This window comes from Saccopteryx leptura, chromosome X (assembly GCF_036850995.1).
Source record: "Saccopteryx leptura isolate mSacLep1 chromosome X, mSacLep1_pri_phased_curated, whole genome shotgun sequence".
NCBI classification, from domain to species: domain Eukaryota; kingdom Metazoa; phylum Chordata; class Mammalia; order Chiroptera; family Emballonuridae; genus Saccopteryx; species Saccopteryx leptura.
This window is the reverse complement of record NC_089516.1, coordinates 43,888,989-43,909,873: the sequence shown is the minus strand read 5'-3', so window position 1 is coordinate 43,909,873 and position 20,885 is coordinate 43,888,989. Positions and strand designations below refer to the sequence as shown.

General features: G+C 49.1%; 1 protein-coding gene across 1 annotated transcript; it reads left to right on the top strand.

Annotated features, from left to right (window-relative positions):
- Positions 1-9,638: 9,638 nt before the first annotated feature.
- GATA1 (GATA binding protein 1) lies at positions 9,639-17,389 on the top strand. Its single transcript, XM_066356758.1, has 6 exons — positions 9,639-9,703; positions 14,046-14,284; positions 14,777-15,154; positions 15,257-15,402; positions 16,276-16,401; positions 16,892-17,389. Exons 2-6 carry the CDS (start codon positions 14,065-14,067, stop codon positions 17,261-17,263), a joined length of 1,242 nt encoding a protein of 413 aa, XP_066212855.1. The 5' UTR covers positions 9,639-9,703; positions 14,046-14,064; the 3' UTR covers positions 17,264-17,389.
- Positions 17,390-20,885: the final 3,496 nt, after the last annotated feature.

The following is a 20,885-nucleotide window of genomic DNA, read 5'->3' as shown; positions in this document are numbered from 1 at the left end:
AGAGACGGTGTGTAAGGATGTGAATTTCAACATGTGAAAGGCTTTGCCAAAGCTGTAGTAGGTTTTCTGACTATTTTTAAAAGACAGCTTGCTTGGTATCCAGATGTTATATGCCTGGAAACAGATGACCTAAGGAAAGGAGAGAGGAAGGAAGGAAGGAAGGAAGGAAGGAAGGAAGGAAGGAAGGAAGGAAGGAAGGAAGGAAGGAGGGAAGGAGGGAAGGAAGGAAGGAAGGAAGGAAGGAAGGAAGGAAGGAGGGAAGGAAGGAAGGAGGGAAGGAGGGAGGGAGGAAGGGAGAGAGGGAAGGTGGGCAGTAGATAGGTGGATGAATGAATGGTTAAGTAGGTGGGTGGATGAAAAAATGGGTGGGTGGGTAGATGGATGGGTAGATGGACTGATATCCCTGCCCCTGGAGAAACTCTCACATGTTTGTGCTCAGAAAGAAGACTATGAGTTTGTAAAGCACAGATTTGCTATAATAGGGAAAAAATAGAAAAAAACCAAATGTCCATCAGCAGGTGAATGGTTAAACAAACTATGGTATATCCATTCCATGAACTTCCACTCGGTAATAAAAGAGGGTAAGTTTATGAGGCCAGCATTAACCTGATATCAAAACTAGACAAAGACATAACAAGAAAACTACAGACCAATATCTCATGAATATAAATGCAAAAATCATCATCAAAACACTAGTAAATAGAATTCAGCAACATATAAAAGGATTATACAACATAACCAAGTGGGATTTAGCCCAGGAATGCAAGATTGGTTCAACATAAAAAAAAGCAATCAATGCAAATACACCAGATAATAGAATAAAGTATAAAAACTACATAATTTCAATAGATGCAGAAAAAAGCATATAATTATGTCTTAGGGTGGTTATTTTTTCCCTAATAAAGGTCAATGTTTACCTTAACTGAGTCCGTTTCTTGTCATTTTTGCATCTACAATAATATACCTGATAACATACCTTGAAATGTAAGAGTAGCATGATCAAGCAGTGGTGCAATGGATAAAGCGTTGGCCTGGGACACTGAGGACCCAGGTCAAAACCCCGAGGTCGCCAGCTTGAGTGTGGGATCACTGGCTTGAGCACAAAGGTCGCTGGCTTGAGCAAGGGGTCACTGGCTCACTGGAGCCCCCGGGTCAAGGCACATATGAGAAAGCAATCAATGAACAAATAAGGTGCCCCAACTATGAGTTGATACTTGTCATCTCTCTCCCTGTCTGTCTGTCCCTGTCTGTCCGCATCCCCTACCATGTGCTAAAAAATACATACATACATACATACATACATACATAAAATGCAAGAGTATCATGCATTTGAAATGCAAGAGTGATCTTTTCCAGACCACTCAGGGAGCAGCAAAGACCACAGATACTCTTATTGTTATTACCATGTTAATTGTTAACTATCCTACATCCATCTATGTAAAGAAAGTATGTGTCTATACCTTTTACTTTTTATCCAGTCCCAGCGATTTCCCCAACTCTGCTTTCTCTCGCCTTCCTATTTATCACCAATGGATTTTACATAACCCCCTTTTGTCTTCCCCTTCGATTCTGATGTATGAAATAACTGGTGAAGTAGCCATTTTCTGGAGCATTTTCTCAATCCATTGAGATTTTGCTTCCCAGCAATTCTCATAAGTTTGACTCAAATAAACTCATGAAAAAAATATTTTTTTTTGAGAGAGAGTCAGAGAAGAGAGAGGGAGAGGCAGGGACAGACATACAGGAAATGGAGAGAGATAAGAAGCATCAACTCATAGTTACAGCACTTTAGTTGTTTCATTGATTGTTTTCTCATATGTGCTTTGACTGGTGGGCCCCAGCTGAGCCACCCCTTCCTCAAGCCAGTGACCTTTGGGCTCAAGCCAGCAACCATGGGGTCATGTCTATGATCTCACACTCAAGCTGGTGACACTGTGCTTAAGCTGATGATCCTGTGCTCAAGCTGGAGACCTCGGTGTTTCAAACCTGTATCCTCAACATCCCAGGTCGGTGCTCTATCTACTGCACCACCACCAGGTCAGGCTTCAAGAAAATTCTTTTTGGCCCTGGCCGGTTGGCTCAGTGGTAGAGTGTCGGCCTGGTGTGCAGGGACCCAGGTTCGATTCCCGGCCAGGGAACATAGGAGAAGCGCCCATTTGCTTCTCCACCCCCCCTCCTTCCTCTCTGTCTCTCTCTTCCCCTCCCGCAGCCAAGGCTCCATTGGAGCAAAGATGGCCCGGGCGCTGGGGATGGCTCCTTGGCCTCTGCCCCAGGCGCTAGAGTGGCTCTGGTCACGGCAGAGTGACGCCCCAGAGGGGCAGAGCGTCGCCCCTGGTGGGTGTGCTGGGTGGATCCTGGTCGGGCGCATGTGGGAGTCTGTCTGACTGTCTCTCCCCGTTTCCAGCTTCAGAAAAAAAAAAAAAAAGAAAAAAAAAGAAAATTCTTTTTAAAAAAAGCATCTGATAAAATTCAACACCCTTTCATGATAAAAATACTCAACAAATGAGAATAGAAGAGAACGTCCTCAACCAGATGAAGGACATCTACGAAATCATACAGCTAGCACCATACTTAATGGTGAAAGCCAGAAAACTTTCTCCCAAAGATTAGGAACAAGTAAAGGTTGTCTCCTCTGACTACTTCTATTCAATATTGTACTGGAGGCTCTAGTCAAGGCAATTTTATATAAGAAAAAGTAATGAAATTCATTCATATTGGAAAAAAGAAGTAAAACTGTCCTTATTTGCAGACGACATGATTTTGTACAGAGAAAATCTTAAGGAACCCACAACAAAATTATTCTATATACTGTGCACATATATACACACATGCACACACACATATATATAGGAGTTTAGCAAGGTTACAGGGTACAAGACCACATGAAACTTAATCATATTTCTATACACCAGCAGTAACAATCCAAAAATGAAATTAAGAAAACAATTCCATTTACAATAGCACCAAAAACAATAAAATAGTAATAAATTTAACAAAAGTTGGGCAAGATTTATATACTGAAAACTATAAAACATTGTTGAAAGAAAGTAAAGGAGAGCATGCTTACAGATAAAAGACTTTATAGTGTTAAGATGGCAATACTCTCCAAATTGATCTGCAGATTTCATGCAATCCCTATCAGAATGTCATATTGCTCCTTTGCAAAAATGGACAAACTGATCTTAAAATTCATGTGAAAATGCTAGGAACCCATAATGGTTACAAGAGTCTTAGAAAAGGAAAACACAGTTGAAGGACTCAAAGTGCCCAATTTAATAACTTACTACATAGCTACAGTAATCAAGAAGTAATCAAGAGTGTATGGTACTGGCATAAAAATAGATATATACATCAATGGAATAGAACCGAGAGTCCAGAAAGAATACATTATGCACAATTGGTTTTTGACAAGTGTGTCAAGATAAGTCAATGGAGAAAGAATAGTTTTTTTCAACAAATGGTGCTAGGAGAGCTAGGTATCCACATGCAAAAAGAATGAAATTGGATCCCTGCTTCACACCAGATACAAAAATTAACTCAAAATGAATCAAAGACTTAAATGTAAAAGCTAAAACCATAAACTTTTAGAAGAAAAAGTACGTATAAATCTTCATGACCTTGTATTAAGCAAAGGCTATTTTTTTGTGTGTGATAGAGACAGAGAGAGAGACAGAGAGACAGAGAGAGGGACAGATAGGGACAGACAGTGCCTTGACGGGGGGGGGGGGCAACAGCAGAGCGAGTGACCCCTTTGACCCCTTGCTCAAGCCAGTGACCTTGGGCTTCAAGCCAGCAACCTTTGGACTCAAGTTAGTGGCCACGGGGTCAAGTCTATGATCCCACGCTCAAGCCAGCAAACTTGCGCTCAAGCTGGCGACCTTGGCGTTTTGAACTTGGGTCCTCTGCATCCCAGTCCGATGCTGTATCCACTGCACAGTTTATTTTAAGTTTTCTTTATTGATTAATTTTTGAGGGAGAGGAAGAAAGAGAGAGAAAAACACTGATTTGTTGTTCCACTTATTTATGCATTCATTAGCTGATTCTTATATGTGCCCTGACTGGGGATCAAACCCTCAACCTTGGCATATTGGGACAATGCTCTAACTAACTGAGCTAACCAGTCAGGGCTAGGCAATGGTTTCTTAGATATGACATGCAAATCATAAGCAACCACAGGAAAAAATAGATGAATTGGACTTTGTGAAAATTAAAAGCTTTTGTGCTTCTAAAGACACTCTCAAGAAAACAAAAAGACAACCCACAAATAGGAGAAAATATTTGCAAGTCATACATCTCTAAGAGTCTAGCATCCAGAATATATAAAGAACTCTTTTTTTTTTGTCTTTTCTTTTTTTTATTTTTTTTAATCTTTTTTCTACTTTATCTTTTTTTTTTTTTAAGCGAGAGAGACAAACAGGAAGGGAGAGAGATGAGAAGGATCAACTCATAGTTGCAGCACTTTAGTTGTTCATTGATTGCTTCTCATTTGTGCCTTGCCGGGGGGACTCCAGCTGAGCCAGTGACCCCTTGCTTAAGCCAGAAACCTTGGGCTCAAGCAAGCGACCATGGAATCATATCTATAATCCCACGCTCAAGCCAGTGACCCTGCGCTCAAGTTGGTGAGCCCACGCTCAAGCTGCCAACCTTGAGGTTTCGAACATGGGTCCTCAGAGTCCCAGCTCCATGCTCTATCCATTGTGCCACTGCCTGGCCAAGCAGAACTGTAACAGCTCAACAGTAAAAAGACAAATAACTCAATTAAAAATGGGCAAAGAATTGGAATAGACATTTCTCTAAAGAAGATGTGCAAATGGTCAATAAGCACATGAAAAAAGTCTTCAACATCATAAGTCATTAGGAAAATGCAAATCATAAGCACAAGATATCACATCACACCGATTAAGATGGCTAGATGCAAAAAGCGGGATACTATCAAGTGTTGGAAAGGATGTGAATGAACTGGACCCTTATATGTCTGCTGTGGGGAACACTTTTGCAGTTCCTCAAAAAGTTAAACAGAATTACCATAAGGCCCTGCAATTCTATTCCTCGTACTGTATAATTTCATTTATATGAAAAGTCCAAAACAGGCAAATCCATAAGATTTAGATTAGTGGTTTGCCAGGGGCTGGGGGAAGCAGTAATAGGAAATGAATGGGTACAGGGCTTCTTTTTGGGGTGATGAAAAGGCTCTAGAATTAGATAGTGTTGGTGATTGCTCAACCATGTGAATAGCCTATTCACTGAAATGTGTTCCTTAAAAGGGTGAATTTTATGGCATGTGAATTATATCTTAATAAAAAGAATTATTTTTTATTAAGTGAGAGGTGAGGAGGCAGAGACAGACTCCTGCAAGTGTCCTGACCAGGATCCACCTGGCAAGCCCCCTATATAGTAATGCTCTGCCCATCTGGGGCCACTGCTCCATTGCTCAGCAACCAAGCTATTTCAGCGCCTGAGGTGAGGCCATTGTGCCATCCTCAGCACCCGGGGGCCAACTTGCTCAAATGAATCATGGCTGCAGAAGGGGGAGGGAGGGAGTGAGGGGGAGGGGGGGAGAGAGAGAGAGAGAGAGAAGCAAGAGGGGGGAGGGGTGGAGAAGCAGATGGTTGCTTCTCCTGTGTGCCCTGATGGAGAATTGAACCCAGGACTTCCACACCCTGGGTTGACATTCTACCGCTAAGCCAACCAGCCAGGGACGTAAAAAAGAATTAACTACTGATACACACAGCAATTTGGATGAATGTCACAGACATTATGCTGTGCACATACTCTATGATTCCAGTTATATGAAGCTAAAACCAGGCCCCAACCCCCCAGTATCCTATGTTGTTTATCGGTATATACATATATACTAATGGAATAAAAATAGTCATGAGGAAAACAAACACCAAAATGAAGGCAGTGGAAAGAGAAGGGGAGATGGAATCGGTGCAAGGGCTTCAACTGTATCGGTAATATTATTTCTTTTTAAAGGACCTGAAGTAAACAAGGTGGGGTTCTGTCCCCAACCACTCAGAGGCCACAATCTGGAAGAGGCATGAATGGTCTAAATTCCATGAACTGATACTAAGGTCTAGAACCCCAGAAGGTGCCAGGATGGAGTGAACCAGTCAGGGAAGGCTTCAGGAAAGAGAGGACATTGGGGCTGAGTCTCAAATGGAGGTCTGACAAAGAGGATGCTTGGCTGGGACACTCCACCCCCAACCTCACCCCCATCTCCCGCCCTTGTGGGTCTCCCCCAAAGCCTTGCCTGGCCCCACTGATTCCCTTATCTGCCCACTCCCAGCTGCCTCCCTGCTGGCTGAACTGTAGCCGCAGACTCTGGGCCTGTGCCCCGTTCACAGAGATGGGGGAGGGAAAGGCCCAGGCCTGGTCTTAGAGCTTTACGGTTTCCGGCTCTTGATGGAGGCAAGGCTCTGAGGTCCCCATTCCCCATCCTTACTTTCCTTTCTGAGCTCTTTCTCCCTCTCGTTATGAAGAAACAGGCCCTTCAGCCTGTCTTCCACAGGAGGACAGATTTCCCTACCTCTCCTCCTACGCTGCAACTGCTGTTCCTAATAATAATAATATTGAGGACAGTTACCTTTACAGAGCTCACAGTTTATGGTGTGCCGGGCAGGCCCTGTGTTGAGTGATATCTCAACAACATCTGATGTGGGCTCTATGATTGTATCCATTTTCCAGGTGAAGGAACTGGATTCAGAGGGTGGCTTGCTCAGGAATCATGTAGCAAATCAGTGTCAGAGCTGGGAAAAGAACCCAGGGCCTTGGATGAACATCTTTGTTTCTCCATGCCTATTCCCAGTCTGGAAGATGACGGCAATGATGCGAATTGACCCCACAGGGAACTGGTGAGAATGGGATCAAGTTATGCAGGGACAGCACTTAGCACAGCGCCTGGGGTGGTCTGGCAAGCATTGTCGCTATTATTATATTAGTGCTAAGAAAAGTATCAGGATCAGAGTCACTAATGTTTATCATTATTGTTGATAGAATCAGAATGAATACAAATTTCTCATTTTAGAAAGAGTATTAGTATTCACAATAGCATTACTGTTAGATCGGAATCAGCTTTAGCATGATTATCATTATTAAAGTTTGCATTAGTGCTAGTATCAATAGTAGAATTAATATTAGTATTAGTAATTAGAATTGGTATTGCTGTCAGTATATTAGTAGCATTGGTATTAGGATTAGTGGTAGTTCTAGTAAAAAAGGTTCAATTACTATCCCCCATATAGAGTAGGTTCTCAATGAGTAAATAAGAATACTTAACAGTTACTGATATTTCAGATTCAAGTGAGTTAAAATCACTTAATGGATTAAATCAGGGGTCCCCAAACTTTTTACACAGGGGGCCAGTTCACTGTCCCTCAGACCGTTGGAGGGCCGGACTATAAAAAAACTATAAACAAATCCCTATGCACACTGCACATATCTTATTTTAAAGTAAAAAAACAAAACGGGAACAAATACAATATTTAAAATAAAGAACAAGTAAATTTAAATCAACAAACTGACCAGTATTTCAATGGGAACTATGCTCCTCTCACTGACCACCAATAAAAGAGGTGCCCCTTCCGGAAGTGTGGCGGGGGCTGAATAAATGGCCTCAAGGGGCCGCATGTGCCCTGCGGGCCGTAGTTTGGGGACCCCTGGATTAAATCTCACTTAGAGGCCCCATCACCCTATGAAGTAGCCACTATTATTACGCCATCTTTACAGATGAAGAACTGGGGTTCTAGAGCAGGTAGCAACTTGCCCAAGACTGCGGGGCCAGTGGGCAGTAGTGTGGTCTATAAATGAGGGGGGCTGGCTGCAGAGCGGATGTCCTGAAACCATCTTCACTTAGGTCATGGTGGCCTTTACCTCGTTCTTACCAATGAGGACTCCGTGTGGGCATGGCACATAGCAGTAGCTCAATAAATCTGAAGTAATGGCCTTGTTCTCTTTCCTCCTTAAAATCCCCATTTTGCATATGAGGACATCGAGGCCAGAGAGAAAAGATGAGGATGGGAAACTCCCTCGGGGGGGTGGAGCCGTGGGTGAGCAGACCCCACTGACGCAGGCCTCCATCCTTGCCCCCTGCCCTTAGTGGGTTTCTGTCTCTCCATCTGTGGAATGGGTAGTCCTGTTGCATGGAGTTCTGGGGTCATGACTGGGTAGTCTTACCCCCTCCCTATGGGGACCTAGGTTGGACACCTACTTTGTGCACTGTGCGCAAGTGTACAATGATTTCACATGGAGAAAGTGTTCAGGACAGGCTCAGCGTGGGTCTATGACAGCATGAGACACTGGTTGTTGCCACCTGTTACTGTTTGGGCAGGAAGGTGGGAACTGAGGTGCAGAGAGGCCCAGTGACTCTCTGAGGGCCCGTCTCAGCAGGTTGAAAGCAGAGGGACAGGCCACATGAGTCCGCATCAATTCACACTCCCCTGTCCCACCAACCCTAGGACCACCTGTCCAGGGTGGACCCAGGCTGCTGCATGGGGTCTCACGGACTCCCTCTCAGACTCTCTGTCTCTGAGTATCTCCCTGTTTTTGTCCCTTCTCTATAGCATTGGCTTCGTCTCATCTCCCTTCTATTTCTCCACCTGTGTCTTTGGCCTCTGCCATTTTCAAGCTTTATCTTTTCCTTCTGTCCATCTCTGTCTCTCACTCTCTGCCTGTCTGTCTTTAACTGTCTCTGGATCTCTGTGTGTGTCTCTCCCTCCCTCCCTCTCCTAGTCTCTTGTTTCTTTCTGTGCCCTCTGCCCCCTTCCAGCTCTGTTTCTTTCTCTGTGTCTCCCGATTTCTATCTCTCTGTCTCTTTCTCACTCTTCTCTATACCTTCAATTCTTCCCTTTCCCCCGCCCTATCCCACTCCTCAAGGACGGCCAGAGGAATCAGCCGCTGGTCCCACCTGTTTCCCGCCTCCAGAGCAGCATGGCAGGCAAGAAGTTGAGGCCGCTGTCCCTGGATGCCCCCCCTAACCCCACCCCCCATCCCAAGACAGCCTTTTACCGCGGAGCCAACAGCCACTGTGGCCTCCATCTGATAAGACTTATCTGCTGTCCCAGGGCAGGCCAGAGCTGGCGTAAGCCCCAGTGGGGCGCTGAGTGAGTGTGCTCCTGCCTCCCAGGGGCTGGGCCTGGGTCGTCAAGATGTCTTATGGGCTCTGGTTCAGATACCACCGAACTTCTCTGAGCCTCATTCTTCTTGCCTGCAAAATGGGTACAGTCACATCCCTCCTTTCCCTATGACCAGGAAGACTCGCATACATAAATGCCCAGCCCACACCTGGCCCAGCACATAGTAGGGGCTTTATGCCCACTGAAAAGTCCAGCAGAGTCATGAAACCATATCTTCTAGTTTCGTTTTATCTTAGCTTCAGCCCATATTGTTTGCTTGGACACTAAAATCCATGGGAGCCCAAGTCAAACAGTGTCTAAGAATCTATGGGGTGGGCAGGTGGGGTGGAGAAAGGCGCCCACTGCCCAAGAGGTGCCCCACCAGCAAGGAGGATGGCCCCCACCCCTGGCCTGCCCCACCCACTGGTGCACCAGCCACTCCCTGGGGAGGAGGGAGGAGGGAGAGGGGAGGGAGGGAGGGAAGGAGGAAGGGAGCCTCAAAGGCCAAGGCCAGCCAGGACACCCCCTGGGATCACACTGAGCTCGCCACATCCCCAAAGCAGCTGAACCCTCTGCACCAACCAGCCCAGGTCAGTCTCAGCCCTCAGGAGTCCCCAGCAAGGCGAACTCTTACCTCAAGGCTACTCCCCCAGCCTGCTTCAGGCTCCCCACCCTACCGCTGGCCCCCAAGTATCTACCAGCCCTGAATCCCTTGACAGCTCCTTCAGACCACCTCTTCTTTCAAACCCCCTCCCCACCCCAAACCTCCTCCCCTAGACTTTCTCTCTGCCCTGATTCCCAACTGTACCTTCCAAAATATCTATGTTCCCCTGATCCTTTAACATTCCCCCGGCCCCACCTCTGCACCCTAAAAACACCCCTTCATCCCCCAAATCCTACTTATGCCCCCAATTTGATTTTCACTCACCTGAACTTGTCTCTGTCTCCAGACTCTCCTCCAAAAGTCACCCCACCCTGACTATTTCTGCTCCCCAAGCCTCCTTGCCTCTGCCCTAATTTTCCCCTCTGACACGCAGAACTATCTCTGGCCTGCCAAGCCCTAGCTCCCTCCTCTTACTTTCATCTCTGCCTCTCAAACCTTGTATTTGTTCCCCGTGACTTCTCTCTCTGAGCCTCTCCCCCAAAACATTTCTCACCCCAACCCTTTGCCTATGCATCAAAATGTCTTTGCCGCCCAAACACCAAGTCTACTGCTCCCAATCTGTTCTGTCACATGGATCTTTGTGTCTGCCTTCCCTAAACCCCATCTCAGTCCCAAAGTGTCTCTGTCCATCAGATCTCCTTTCTGGCCCCAAATCTTTCTCTACTCCAATTCTATCTTAGTTCCAAAACTCTGTCTGTGCTCTCACAACCCATCTCTAATCACCAGACACACTTCTGCCTGTCAAAACCCATCTTTGACCCCTAAGTATCACCTCTGCTCCGGTAAAACCTCTGGACCCCCAAACTTTTCCATGACCCTCAGAATCCATCTCTGATCCCCAACTACACCTCCAAATTCTCGACTGCAGCTCAGATTCTCAAACTTCATCCTTGATTCTCAACCTTGTCTCTTCTTTCCCAACCTATTTCTGACCCCAAAGTGTGACCCTGCAAGGTAGTCTCCGCTCCTCAAGCCTGTATCTGCTTTCTAAAACCCCATAATTATAACCCAAACCTCTCTGACTCCTCAGCCCCAAGCTGACCCTCAAACCAAGATGCAGCTGCTCTTTTTAGTCCTGAGGGACTCTCCCTCAAGGACTGGAATAAGGATGTTACCTGGGGCGAGGGGCTGGGCGAGGGGCCAGGCCGAGGGAGAGTTGAGGGTGCCGGCCTGCTGCCTGCTGCCCGTTGGGGCAGCACTTACTCTAGTGGGGCAGCTGATAAGGAGCTTTCATATCCCCCAGCCTCGAGATAAACTTTATCTCTGTCTGGAGAGTGATAACTGAGCGGAGGGGGGGGGGTAGGCTGGGCCCCTGCCATGAGGGGGTGGGCAGCCCTGGACCTGCCAAGGAGTCAGGTGCAAGGGGAGCAGGGAGGGCTGCAGGGAGGGTATGGGGGTGAGCATGAGGGGATAAAGGAACAGTGGCGATGGAGACAAAAAGCAAGAGACACAGGGAGACATAGAGAGAAGGAAGGGAGAAACAAAGGGAGAGATGGGGAGAGAAAGAAATAGAGAAGAGCAAGAGGCAGAGACATGCAGAGAGAGAAAGGAGACACAGATAGAGAGACTCGGGAAATATAAGAGAGACAGAGACAGCAGGAGAGCAGGAGACCCGGTAACAAAAACAGAGAGACAAGAACAGCGAGCGAGAGAGAGAGAGAGAGAGAGAGAGAGAGAGAGTCACAGATAGAATCATGAATAGACAGAGAGGAAAGAGAGGGAGGCTGAGATGAGAAGGCAAGACACCCTCCCTGGGGAGAGATCCTGGGGCCTAGGTTGGTGGTGGCCATATGCACAGGGCCATCTTTTCCCCAGCATAACCCCCAACCCCAGGCCTAACCCTTAGCCTGTCTACAAAATGGGTCACATAGGCCTTCAGGTTCACAGGGCAAATCAGGGTCTGGGTAAATTACCTGGATCCTCATCTGGGGCTGTGTGCAGTAGAGTGTGGTCAGGGATATGGGGGTAGTAAAACAGGCATGGAAATAAGGCCAGAGGGCTTACAGAGAGAAAAAGCAGGGGAAGACAAACAAGCAGAAAAACAGAGCAGAGCCCTGGCCGGGTAGCTCAGTTAGTTAGAGCATCATCTGATACGCCAATGTTGCCGGTTCAATCCCTTGTCAGGGCACATAAAAGGTCAATCAATGAATGTATAAATAAGTGGACCAACAAATTGATGTTTCTTTCTCTCTCTCCCCTTCCTTTCTCTCTCTAAAATCAATCAATCAATTAATTAATTAAAAAAAGAAAGAGGCAGAGTAGGATAGCTGTAGATATGAGTGGAAAGGAAGAGAGAAGAGAAAGAGAAAAAGGATATAAAGAGAGCTAAGAGAAAGAGAAACAAAAAGAGATAAAAAGGCAGAGACAAAGATGGAGAGAAACAATCATAGAGATAGAAACACGGAAAGACAGCGAAAGGGAGGGAAAAACATTAGACATTTACGGAAGCAGAGAGAGAGAGCAATATACACCACGGGAGCCGGAACAATGGAAAGAAATGCAGAGCCAGACTTGGGAAGAAAGTGTCAGAGTAAAGGAGACCCGGGGAGACAGAGATGCACACGGGGAAGGACAGTGGCAAAGGGGCATGGATCAAGCTGCCAGCTCACAGGTCTCAGCTTGGCCCGGTCACCACTTCCTATCTGGAAAATGGGGAAACTGAGGCCTGGAGATGGTGGGGACTGAAGGAACCAGAAAGCAGAACTATGGCCAGCCTCCCTGGGGAGTGGGTATGGGTGAAGGGAACACCTCCCACCTGGCCCCCTTCTCAGAGGAAGCCAGTGGCCTTGGGGTGATTTCAAAAGTTGGGCGGGGATGGCAGAGATAAGCAGTGGGGTGCTGACCCCCCCCACGGAGCAGGGAGGAACTCTGTCTGCAGACCCAACTGAGGTGGGGGAGGGGGAGTCAAGCCGGAAACCTTGGGGTTTCTGAGAAAGTCAGAAGGCAAGATGCAGCAGATAGGAATGAAACTGGGCCCTGGTCAGATAGCTCAGTTGGTTAGAGAGACATCCTAAAGTGTAGAGGTTGCTGGTTCGATCCCTGCTCAGGGCACATACAGGAATAGATCAATGTTCCTGTCTCCCTCTCTCTCAAATCAACATTTTTTAAAAAGAAATTAAATTTGGGAGCACAGGAGGGTGAACCTGCAGGTCCCAGGGGGTGAGAAGAGGTTCATGGGACTCTGATTCTGTACCCCAGTCTACCGCACCCAGACTCCTCCAAGGGGGAGGGCAGGGAAGATGGGGGCAGGGGGAGAAGAGGAAGAGAAGGAATAGGAGGAGGGGAGGTAAAAATGAGGAGAGGGAGAAAGAGATGAGCATAAGGGAGAGGAGACCCTGACCTGTGGTGGTGCAGTGGATAAGGCGTCAGCCTGGAATGCTAAGGACACTGGTTCGAGGCCCTGGACTTGCCCAAAGCACATACAAGAAATACAACATGTGCCTGACCTGTGGTGGCGCAGTGGATAAAGCGTCGACCTGGAAATGCTGAGGTCGCTGGTTCGAAACCCTGGGCTTGCCTGGTCAAGGCACATATGGGAGTTGATGCTTCCAACTCCTCCCCTCTGTCTCTCTCTCCTCTCTCTCTCTCTCTCTCTCTCTCTCTCTCTCTCTCTCTCTCCCGCTCTCTCTCCTCTCTAAAATGAATAAATAAAATAAAAAAATACAAGATGCAACTTCTACAAGTTGATGTTTCCCGCTTCTCCCCCTTCACCCCCATCCTTTTTTCTCTCTCTGCTCTTTCTAAAATCAATAAAATCTTTTTAAAAAAAGTAAAGGAGAGGAGGAGAAGGATGAAGAAAAAGGAGGTGAGGAGAGAGGAGGAAAGGGGAAGGGACAGGAGGAGAAAAAAAGGAGGTGAGGAAGGAGGAATGGAGGAGACGTAGAAAGGGTAAGAGGGACAGAAGGTGGCTGAGAGGGAAGAGGGGAGAGAAGAAGGAAGAAACCGAGGAAGAGAAGGGGGACCACGGAGGGAGGACGATGGGGCAAGGGAAAGGAAGAGTGAGGGAGGAGAGGAAGAACAAACGGGGCACAGGAAAGGAGAGGAGGATGGGGAGTGAGAGGACAGAGAGGAAAACAAGGGGGAGATGATGGATGGAGGAACGGAAAGGGAGAAAAGAGAGGAGGGGAGGGGGAAGGGACCTGGGGAGATGGAAAGGAGGGATATAAAGATGGAGGGGATGGAGTGGCAGAAGAGGAGAAAGGAGGGAAGAGGCAGTGAGAGGGGAGGGGAAGGATTTCTGTGTCTGAAGCCCCCTCCTGTCCTCACAGGTCACACCTCAGAGGCCCCATGGAGTTCCCTGGCCTGGGGGCCCTGGGAACCTCTGAGCCCCTGCCCCAGTTTGTAGACCCTGCCTTGGTGTCCTCACTACCAGAGTCGGGGGTCTTCTTCCCCTCTGGGCCTGAGGGCCTGGATGCAGCAGCCTCCTCCACTGCTCCGAGCGCCACCTCCGCCGCAGCTGCCGCACTGGCCTACTACAGGGATGCTGAGGCCTACAGACACTCGCCAGGTAACTCCTCTGGGTGGCCTTCCTGGCACTGGTTCCATGCTGTTAGGATCACCATGGAGACCCTTAGCTAGGGCAGAATCCCACAAGGACGTCATCGTGAAAATGGCCACGCTGACCACTTCCACTAGTTCATTCCAATGGATGCATAAATTCCAATGAATTGACGCCCATGCTCCTCAACCTGCCACATTGGGAAGCAATATTGGAAGTAGGTGGTGGCGGCCTTAGCTGCGAGTAATCCATGGGGCTCCAAATTACAGCAGTTATCCTCAAAGGCCATTTGGAAATGGTTGGAGGTTACTGCAGTTGCCAGAGTGACCAAGAGGGCTTAGGGTCCAGGAGTGAGCCAGCAGCTGTTCTAGCAATCGATGGAAAGGTTAGAAAGTTGGCCACCATGTTGGGGCTGTTGGGGACCACTGTACCCTGAAAGCAGGATGGCTTTAGACTGTTCTGTCCTCTTCTTTCTTCTTTCCCATACCCACCCTGCAACAGTCTTTCAGGTGTACCCGCTGCTCAACTGTATGGAGGGGATCCCAGGGAGCCCCCCATACACAGCCTGGGCCTATGGCAAGACTGGGCTCTACCCTCCCTCAACTGTGTGCCCCACACGCGAGGACTCCCCTCCCCAGGCCCCGGAAGACCTGGATGGGAAAGGCAGCAGCAGTTTCCTGGAGACCTTAAAGACAGAGCGACTGAGTCCGGACCTTTTGACACTGGGGCCTGCACTGCCTTCTTCAATCCCGGTCCCCGGCAGTGCCTATGGGGGACCTGACTTTCCCAGTAACTTCTTTTCTCCTACCGGAAGCCCCCTCAATCCAGCGGCCTATTCCTCCTCCAAGCTTCGTGGAACCCTGCCTCTGGCCACCTGTGGTGAGGTTCCCAAAAAGGAGCAGGGAGGTTGAGGTGGGGTTGGTGTCCAAAGCAAAGTTGGGCTGAGCCTGGCTCCCTTTCCCCTCTTGTCCACGTCACCAGAGGCCAGGGAGTGTGTGAACTGTGGAGCAACAGCCACCCCACTGTGGCGGCGGGACAGGACAGGTCACTACCTGTGCAACGCCTGTGGCCTCTATCACAAGATGAATGGGCAAAACAGGCCTCTTATCCGGCCCAAGAAGCGCCTGGTAAGACCCCAGGCCTGCTTCCCCTTACCCAGGTACTGCTGTTCTCACCACGTGCAGGGATCCCCGTCCTCACACTCTGTAAGAACCCACACCCCCTATCCCTGCCCCACCCATGCAGGGACCAGCTTTGTACAGGAGTGCCGATCTTAAACCTGCCCTCACAGGCTGCAAGCAGGAACCCTGCCACTCCCTGCATAGCAGTTTTCATACTTGGCTACACATTGGGACCACCTTGCGGTCCTCCCCTAGATATGTTGATTTAACTGGTCTGGGGTGCTTGCTGGGCATCAGGATTGTTTTGTTTTAAGTGAGAAGACGGGGGATAGAGAGAAAGATTCCCACATGTGTCCCAACCGGGATGCACCTGGTAACTCCTGTCTGGGGCCGATGCTCTGCCCATCTGGGGCAACTCACAACCAAGCTATTTTTAGCACCCGAGGGTGACACACTCAGACCAATCGAGCTATCCTCAGCACCCATGGCCCGCACTTGAACCAAATGAGCCAATGGCTGAGGGTGGAGAAGAGGGAGAGGGTGGGGACAGGGAGGGGGAGAGAAGCAGATATGTGCCCTGATCAGGAATAAAACCCCAGACGTCCATACGCTGGGCTCATGCTCTAGCCACTGAGCCAAACGGCCAGGGCCAGGATTGTTTTTAACTCCCCAAGTGATTCCAACATCTGCCAAAGTTGAGAACTACTGATGTAGTTCCCCACACAATATGGAAAAGCCCAGGACAGGAGGCAATGTCCTCACTCCATAGAGAACCCAGAGTCCACACTCTGTCCAGGAAGCCCTGCCTTCACCCTGACCCTCACATCTTGTGCCCTCCACTCCCCAGTGCACTGATCCTCACATTCTTGCTTCCCCTAGATTGTCAGCAAACGGGCAGGTACCCAGTGCACCAACTGCCAGACAACCACCACGACATTGTGGCGGAGAAATGCCACTGGGGACCCTGTGTGCAATGCCTGTGGCCTCTACTACAAACTACACCAGGTGTGCCCTGCCTCTCGGAGCCTCCTGCCTCTCCTGTCCCATCCCAGTAACCCTCCCTTTCTTCTCCTTTTTTTCCTTTCCTGTATTCTTCCTATCTCCCCTTCCCTCTCTTCTTCACTCCCTCTCTACTTCCTGTTACTCTCTTCCCTCTTCCTTCCTCCTCATCCTCTCTTCTCTGCACCTTCATCTCCTCGCTCCCTTCCAATCCTTCTCGCTCCTTTCTCTGTCCTCTACTTCTCATCTCCTTCCTCCTCCCCTCCAGCCATTAGCTAGTCCCCTGGGTAGAGGTTTCCTCAAGCCTTTCCCCAGCTTAGGGCCTCATAAGCTCATGATTCCTTAGGACAATATCTGTGTCACAGTGGGGGGCCAGCTTCCCTAGTCCTTGACCCGATTCCCTATTGTCAAGGAGTGGGGTGGAAAGGGTATACCTGTTGGAGACATAGAGGCAAAATCTGAAGTTGGGAAACACTCACGGCCTCCCTTTTGTCAGGTGAACCGCCCACTGACCATGCGGAAGGATGGTATTCAGACTAGAAACCGAAAGGCATCTGGAAAAGGGAAAAAGAAACGGGGGTCGAGTCTAGGAGGTACAGGAGCAGCTGAAGGACCAGCTGGTGGCTTCATGGTAGTGGCTGGGAGCAGCGGGGGTGGGAATTGTGGGGAAGTGGCCTCAGGCTTGACATTGGGCCCCCCTGGTACTGCCCATCTCTACCAAGGCCTGGGCCCCGTGATGCTGTCGGGGCCTGTTAGCCACCTCATGCCTTTCCCGGGGCCCCTGCTGGGTTCACCCACAGGTTCCTTCTCCGCAGGCCCCATGCCTCCCAGCACAAGCTCCACCGTGGTGGCGCCACTCAGCTCATGAGGACACAGAGCATGGCCTCAGAGCAGGAGTAGGGTCCCTCTCCTCTTGTAGCCAGCAGTCTGTACAACGCAACCCTCTGGGCCCCAGACACCCTTTGGGCTGGGGACCTTCAAAGCTTTTGTGAAATAAAACCACCAAAGTTCTGAAATTGAAGGTGTGAGTCTGTGTAGAACTGAATAAAGAGCCACGGTAGGTGGGGGTGTGTAACAGTGTCTGTGATTCTGTGATGACGGTGTGTGACCCTGTGTGACAGCATGTGTGACCTGGCACACATGACCCTTCACGATGGTGGGTTATGACGTGCAATTACACAGTGTGTGTGAGACCGCGTGTGAAAGCCCCCAGGTTGTGCAACGCGGCACAGGTATCCACGCATCGTGGGGACAGACAGTGTGTGGCCGGCTGGCTGCTCTGCGAGGTGGTGACTGTGGCGACGAGGCTGTGAGATGCTGCGCAGATACCAGGTGGCTGTGAGAAACAGGGCACAGGAGGCTACAGGAGAGGACGTGGAGGGAAGCACGTGTGTGATGGTGTGCGCTGAGACCTGTGAGGCTGTGCTCGTGTGGTTGTGCACCACACAGGCTAGTTTTGAGATGGTGTGACAACATGTGGACTGGGCACAGAATTTGATCAATAAACATTTTTGGAATGTTGAACAAGGGCTGCATGGGATGGTGTATGGAGACATAACAGTGTGACTATGCGGTACTACGTGTCAGGATGTCTTGGTGGGTCTGGTAACGGCAGTACTTCTGTGCAAGTCTGTGTGCGCATGCGTTTTACGTATCACGTGCCAGGCCACAGTGTCTCTGAGAGTCTGACAATGTGAGCAGTTATCTGTACACTTATTTGTGGAAGTATCAATGTCTACAGTTTCAGTTGGTATAAGTTAGAGACCCCTCTCCAAGGGACAGAAAACATGTCAGGACAGGAGTGGGAGGAGAGAGTGGGGCAGGAACGGTAGCCGCAAGGTCTGTGGGGCTGTCCACGGGCATTCTCGTCACTCACCTCTTATCCCTGCTCAGCCTGCAGCCCTGGGAGAAATGGCAGAGAAGGAGAGGGGGAGGTTAGGAGGATAAAAGAGCCTCTGGGGGGATATTCTGACCCAACAGGCGGGGAGCTCCCCACAGTGCCAATACTTTTCCCAACACACCTGCTCGCCTGGGTGAACTGCTCCACCTAATGTGGAATCTGTTCTTCCATCGAACAAACCCTCACATAGGAACATGCACTGAGTCGGGTTCCACCCTGAACCGGACTGGTTAAGTGGCTCTCCGAGGCCACACAGCTGGTGGCCTGGGGCTGAGCCAGGCTCCATGGCTTAGCCAACACACTACCAGCAAGCAGTACCATTTACTGAGTGCTCACTCTGGGTGACAATGCCTGGAAGGCCTCAGTTGCTTTAGTTCATAAACACCTGAAAGAAATATTCCAGATAGCCTGACCAGGTCGTGGCGCAGTGGATAGAGCGTCGGACTGGGATGCGGAAGGACCCAGGTTTAAGACCCCGAGGTCGCCAGCTTGAGCGTGGGCTCATCTGGTTTGAACAAAAAGCTCACCAGCTTGGACCCAAGGTCTCTGGCTCAAGCAAGGGGTTACTCGGTCTGCTGAAGGCCCGTGGTCAAGGCACATATGAGAAAGCAATCAATGAACAACTAAGATGTCGCAATGCGCAACAAAAAACTAATGATTGATGCTTCTCATCTCTCCGTTCCTGTCTGTCTGTCCCTGTCTATCCCTCACTCTGACTCTCCTTATCTGTAAAAAAAAAAAATTCCAGATAAAAGTATACTCAGTGATTTTATCAATGAAAAAGTGAGGCTCAGAACTAAGGAGTAGCTTGCTCTGACCACACTGAGTTTAAGGAGTGAATTTTGAATCAGCACCCCCCCCCCCAAAAGTGATTCTTGCTCACTTTTATTTGAAATGCTTTTCTCTTTCTTTTTAAATAACTCACTCCTCAATTCACTCAAATCTGAATTTTCTTTTTTTTTAGTGAGAGAGAGACACTGAGAGAGACGGCAGACAGGAAGGGAGAGAGATGAGAAGCATCAACTCATAGTTGTGGCACCTTAGTTGTTCACTGATTGCTTTCTCATGTCCCTTGACTGGGGGGCTGCAGCTGAGCCAGTGACCCCTTGCTCATGGCAGCAACCTTGGGCACAAGTCAGTGACCTTGGGCTTCAAGTCAGCAACCTTTGGGCTCAAGTCAGCGACCATGGGGTCATGTCTATGATCCCATGCTCAAGCCGGTGACCCTGCACTCAAGCCGAATGAGCCTGCATTCAAGCCAGTGACCTCGGGGTTTCGAAGCTGGGTCCTCAGGATCCCAGATCAAAGGTCTATCCACTGCACCACCACCTAATCAAGGCTGGATTTCCTTTTGGGATGCTTCTCTTTATGGCTTCTCCCTTTGACCCTCAGAGATGGGGATTGTGGGATCATATATCCTGGACATAATATGAGTAAGCAGCTGTCCTCAACAGAACAGCATCCCTTCAGCTAGTCACCACACTAGCCCGCTGGAGAACCACAGTAGTCCATGCCCATTACAGGGATGGTCCAGAACTGCCCTGGCTACTGCACAGCACCCCAGCCCTCTTACCCTGTAGAAACCCCTGTCCTTGTCTTACAGAAACCCCTTTCAGAACCTGTGCTGAAAATGTGCCTGGACCCACCTTGTCCAGGAACCATGGTCCTGAATCCTTATAAAATCAGCAGCCCCCCTGGTGGGCAGAGCGTGGCCCCTGGTGGACGTGCCGGGTGGATCCTGGTCGGGAGCATGCGGGAGTCTGTCTGACTGTTTCTCCCCGTTTCCAGCTTCAGAAAAATACAAAAAAAAAAAAAAAAAAAATCAGCAGCCCTAGCCCGGTGTAGGAACCTAGTTCTGTAACTCTAAGGGAACCCCTTCTCTAATTATCAACAGGAAATCCATCCTGATGCTGGACAGGAACACCAGTCCTTATCTTATAGAGGAGGCGCCCCTGTCCTGCCACGGCACGAAACCTCTCTGCCTTACCCAGTGAGGAGTCTGGGCCCATGCCTGTCCCGACCTTGTTCATGAGCTTCCATCTCTCTATAGGAAACCTGCCTTGACCCTGGACAGGACACCTCCGTCCTCACACATGTCCTGGAGCCCTGGCCTCCAGGTAGCATTTTAGAAACACTTTGTACCTGACCTGTGGTGGCGCAGTGGATAAAGCATCGACCTGGAATGCTGAGGTTGCCGGTTTGAAACCCTGGGCTCACCTGGTCAAGACACATATGGGAGTTGATGCTTCCTGCTCCTCCCCCTCTCTTCTCTCGCTCTCTCCTCTCTAAAATGAATAAATAAAATCTTTTTTAAAAAAAGAATAGAAACACTTCACTCATAATAAAATCTAGTTCTGAACTAGTGACCAGACTCTGTCTGCAGAAACCCCAATCTGTAGGAACCCTTGATTGAGTTTGGGAGCCTTGCTTTCATTGTCAACAATGACTCCCGATGTCACTCTACACAACAATCCCTATCTTACCCCCTAACCCATAGAGTCCACAGGAACCCACAATCCAATTCCCAGCATGAACCTCGCTAGTGAACTTAAATGGAAAACCCTCAGCCTGTGGCGGGGCACCTGTCCTG

Coding starts and splice junctions, on each gene's coding strand:
- GATA1 (XM_066356758.1), top strand. CDS start 14,065: ATGGAGTTCCCTGGCCTGGGGGCCCTGGGAACCTCTGAGCCCCTGCCC. Junction 14,285..14,776: donor GGCCTACAGACACTCGCCAG/GTAACTCCTCTG, acceptor ACCCTGCAACAG/TCTTTCAGGTGTACCCGCTG. Junction 16,402..16,891: donor TCTACTACAAACTACACCAG/GTGTGCCCTGCC, acceptor CCCTTTTGTCAG/GTGAACCGCCCACTGACCAT.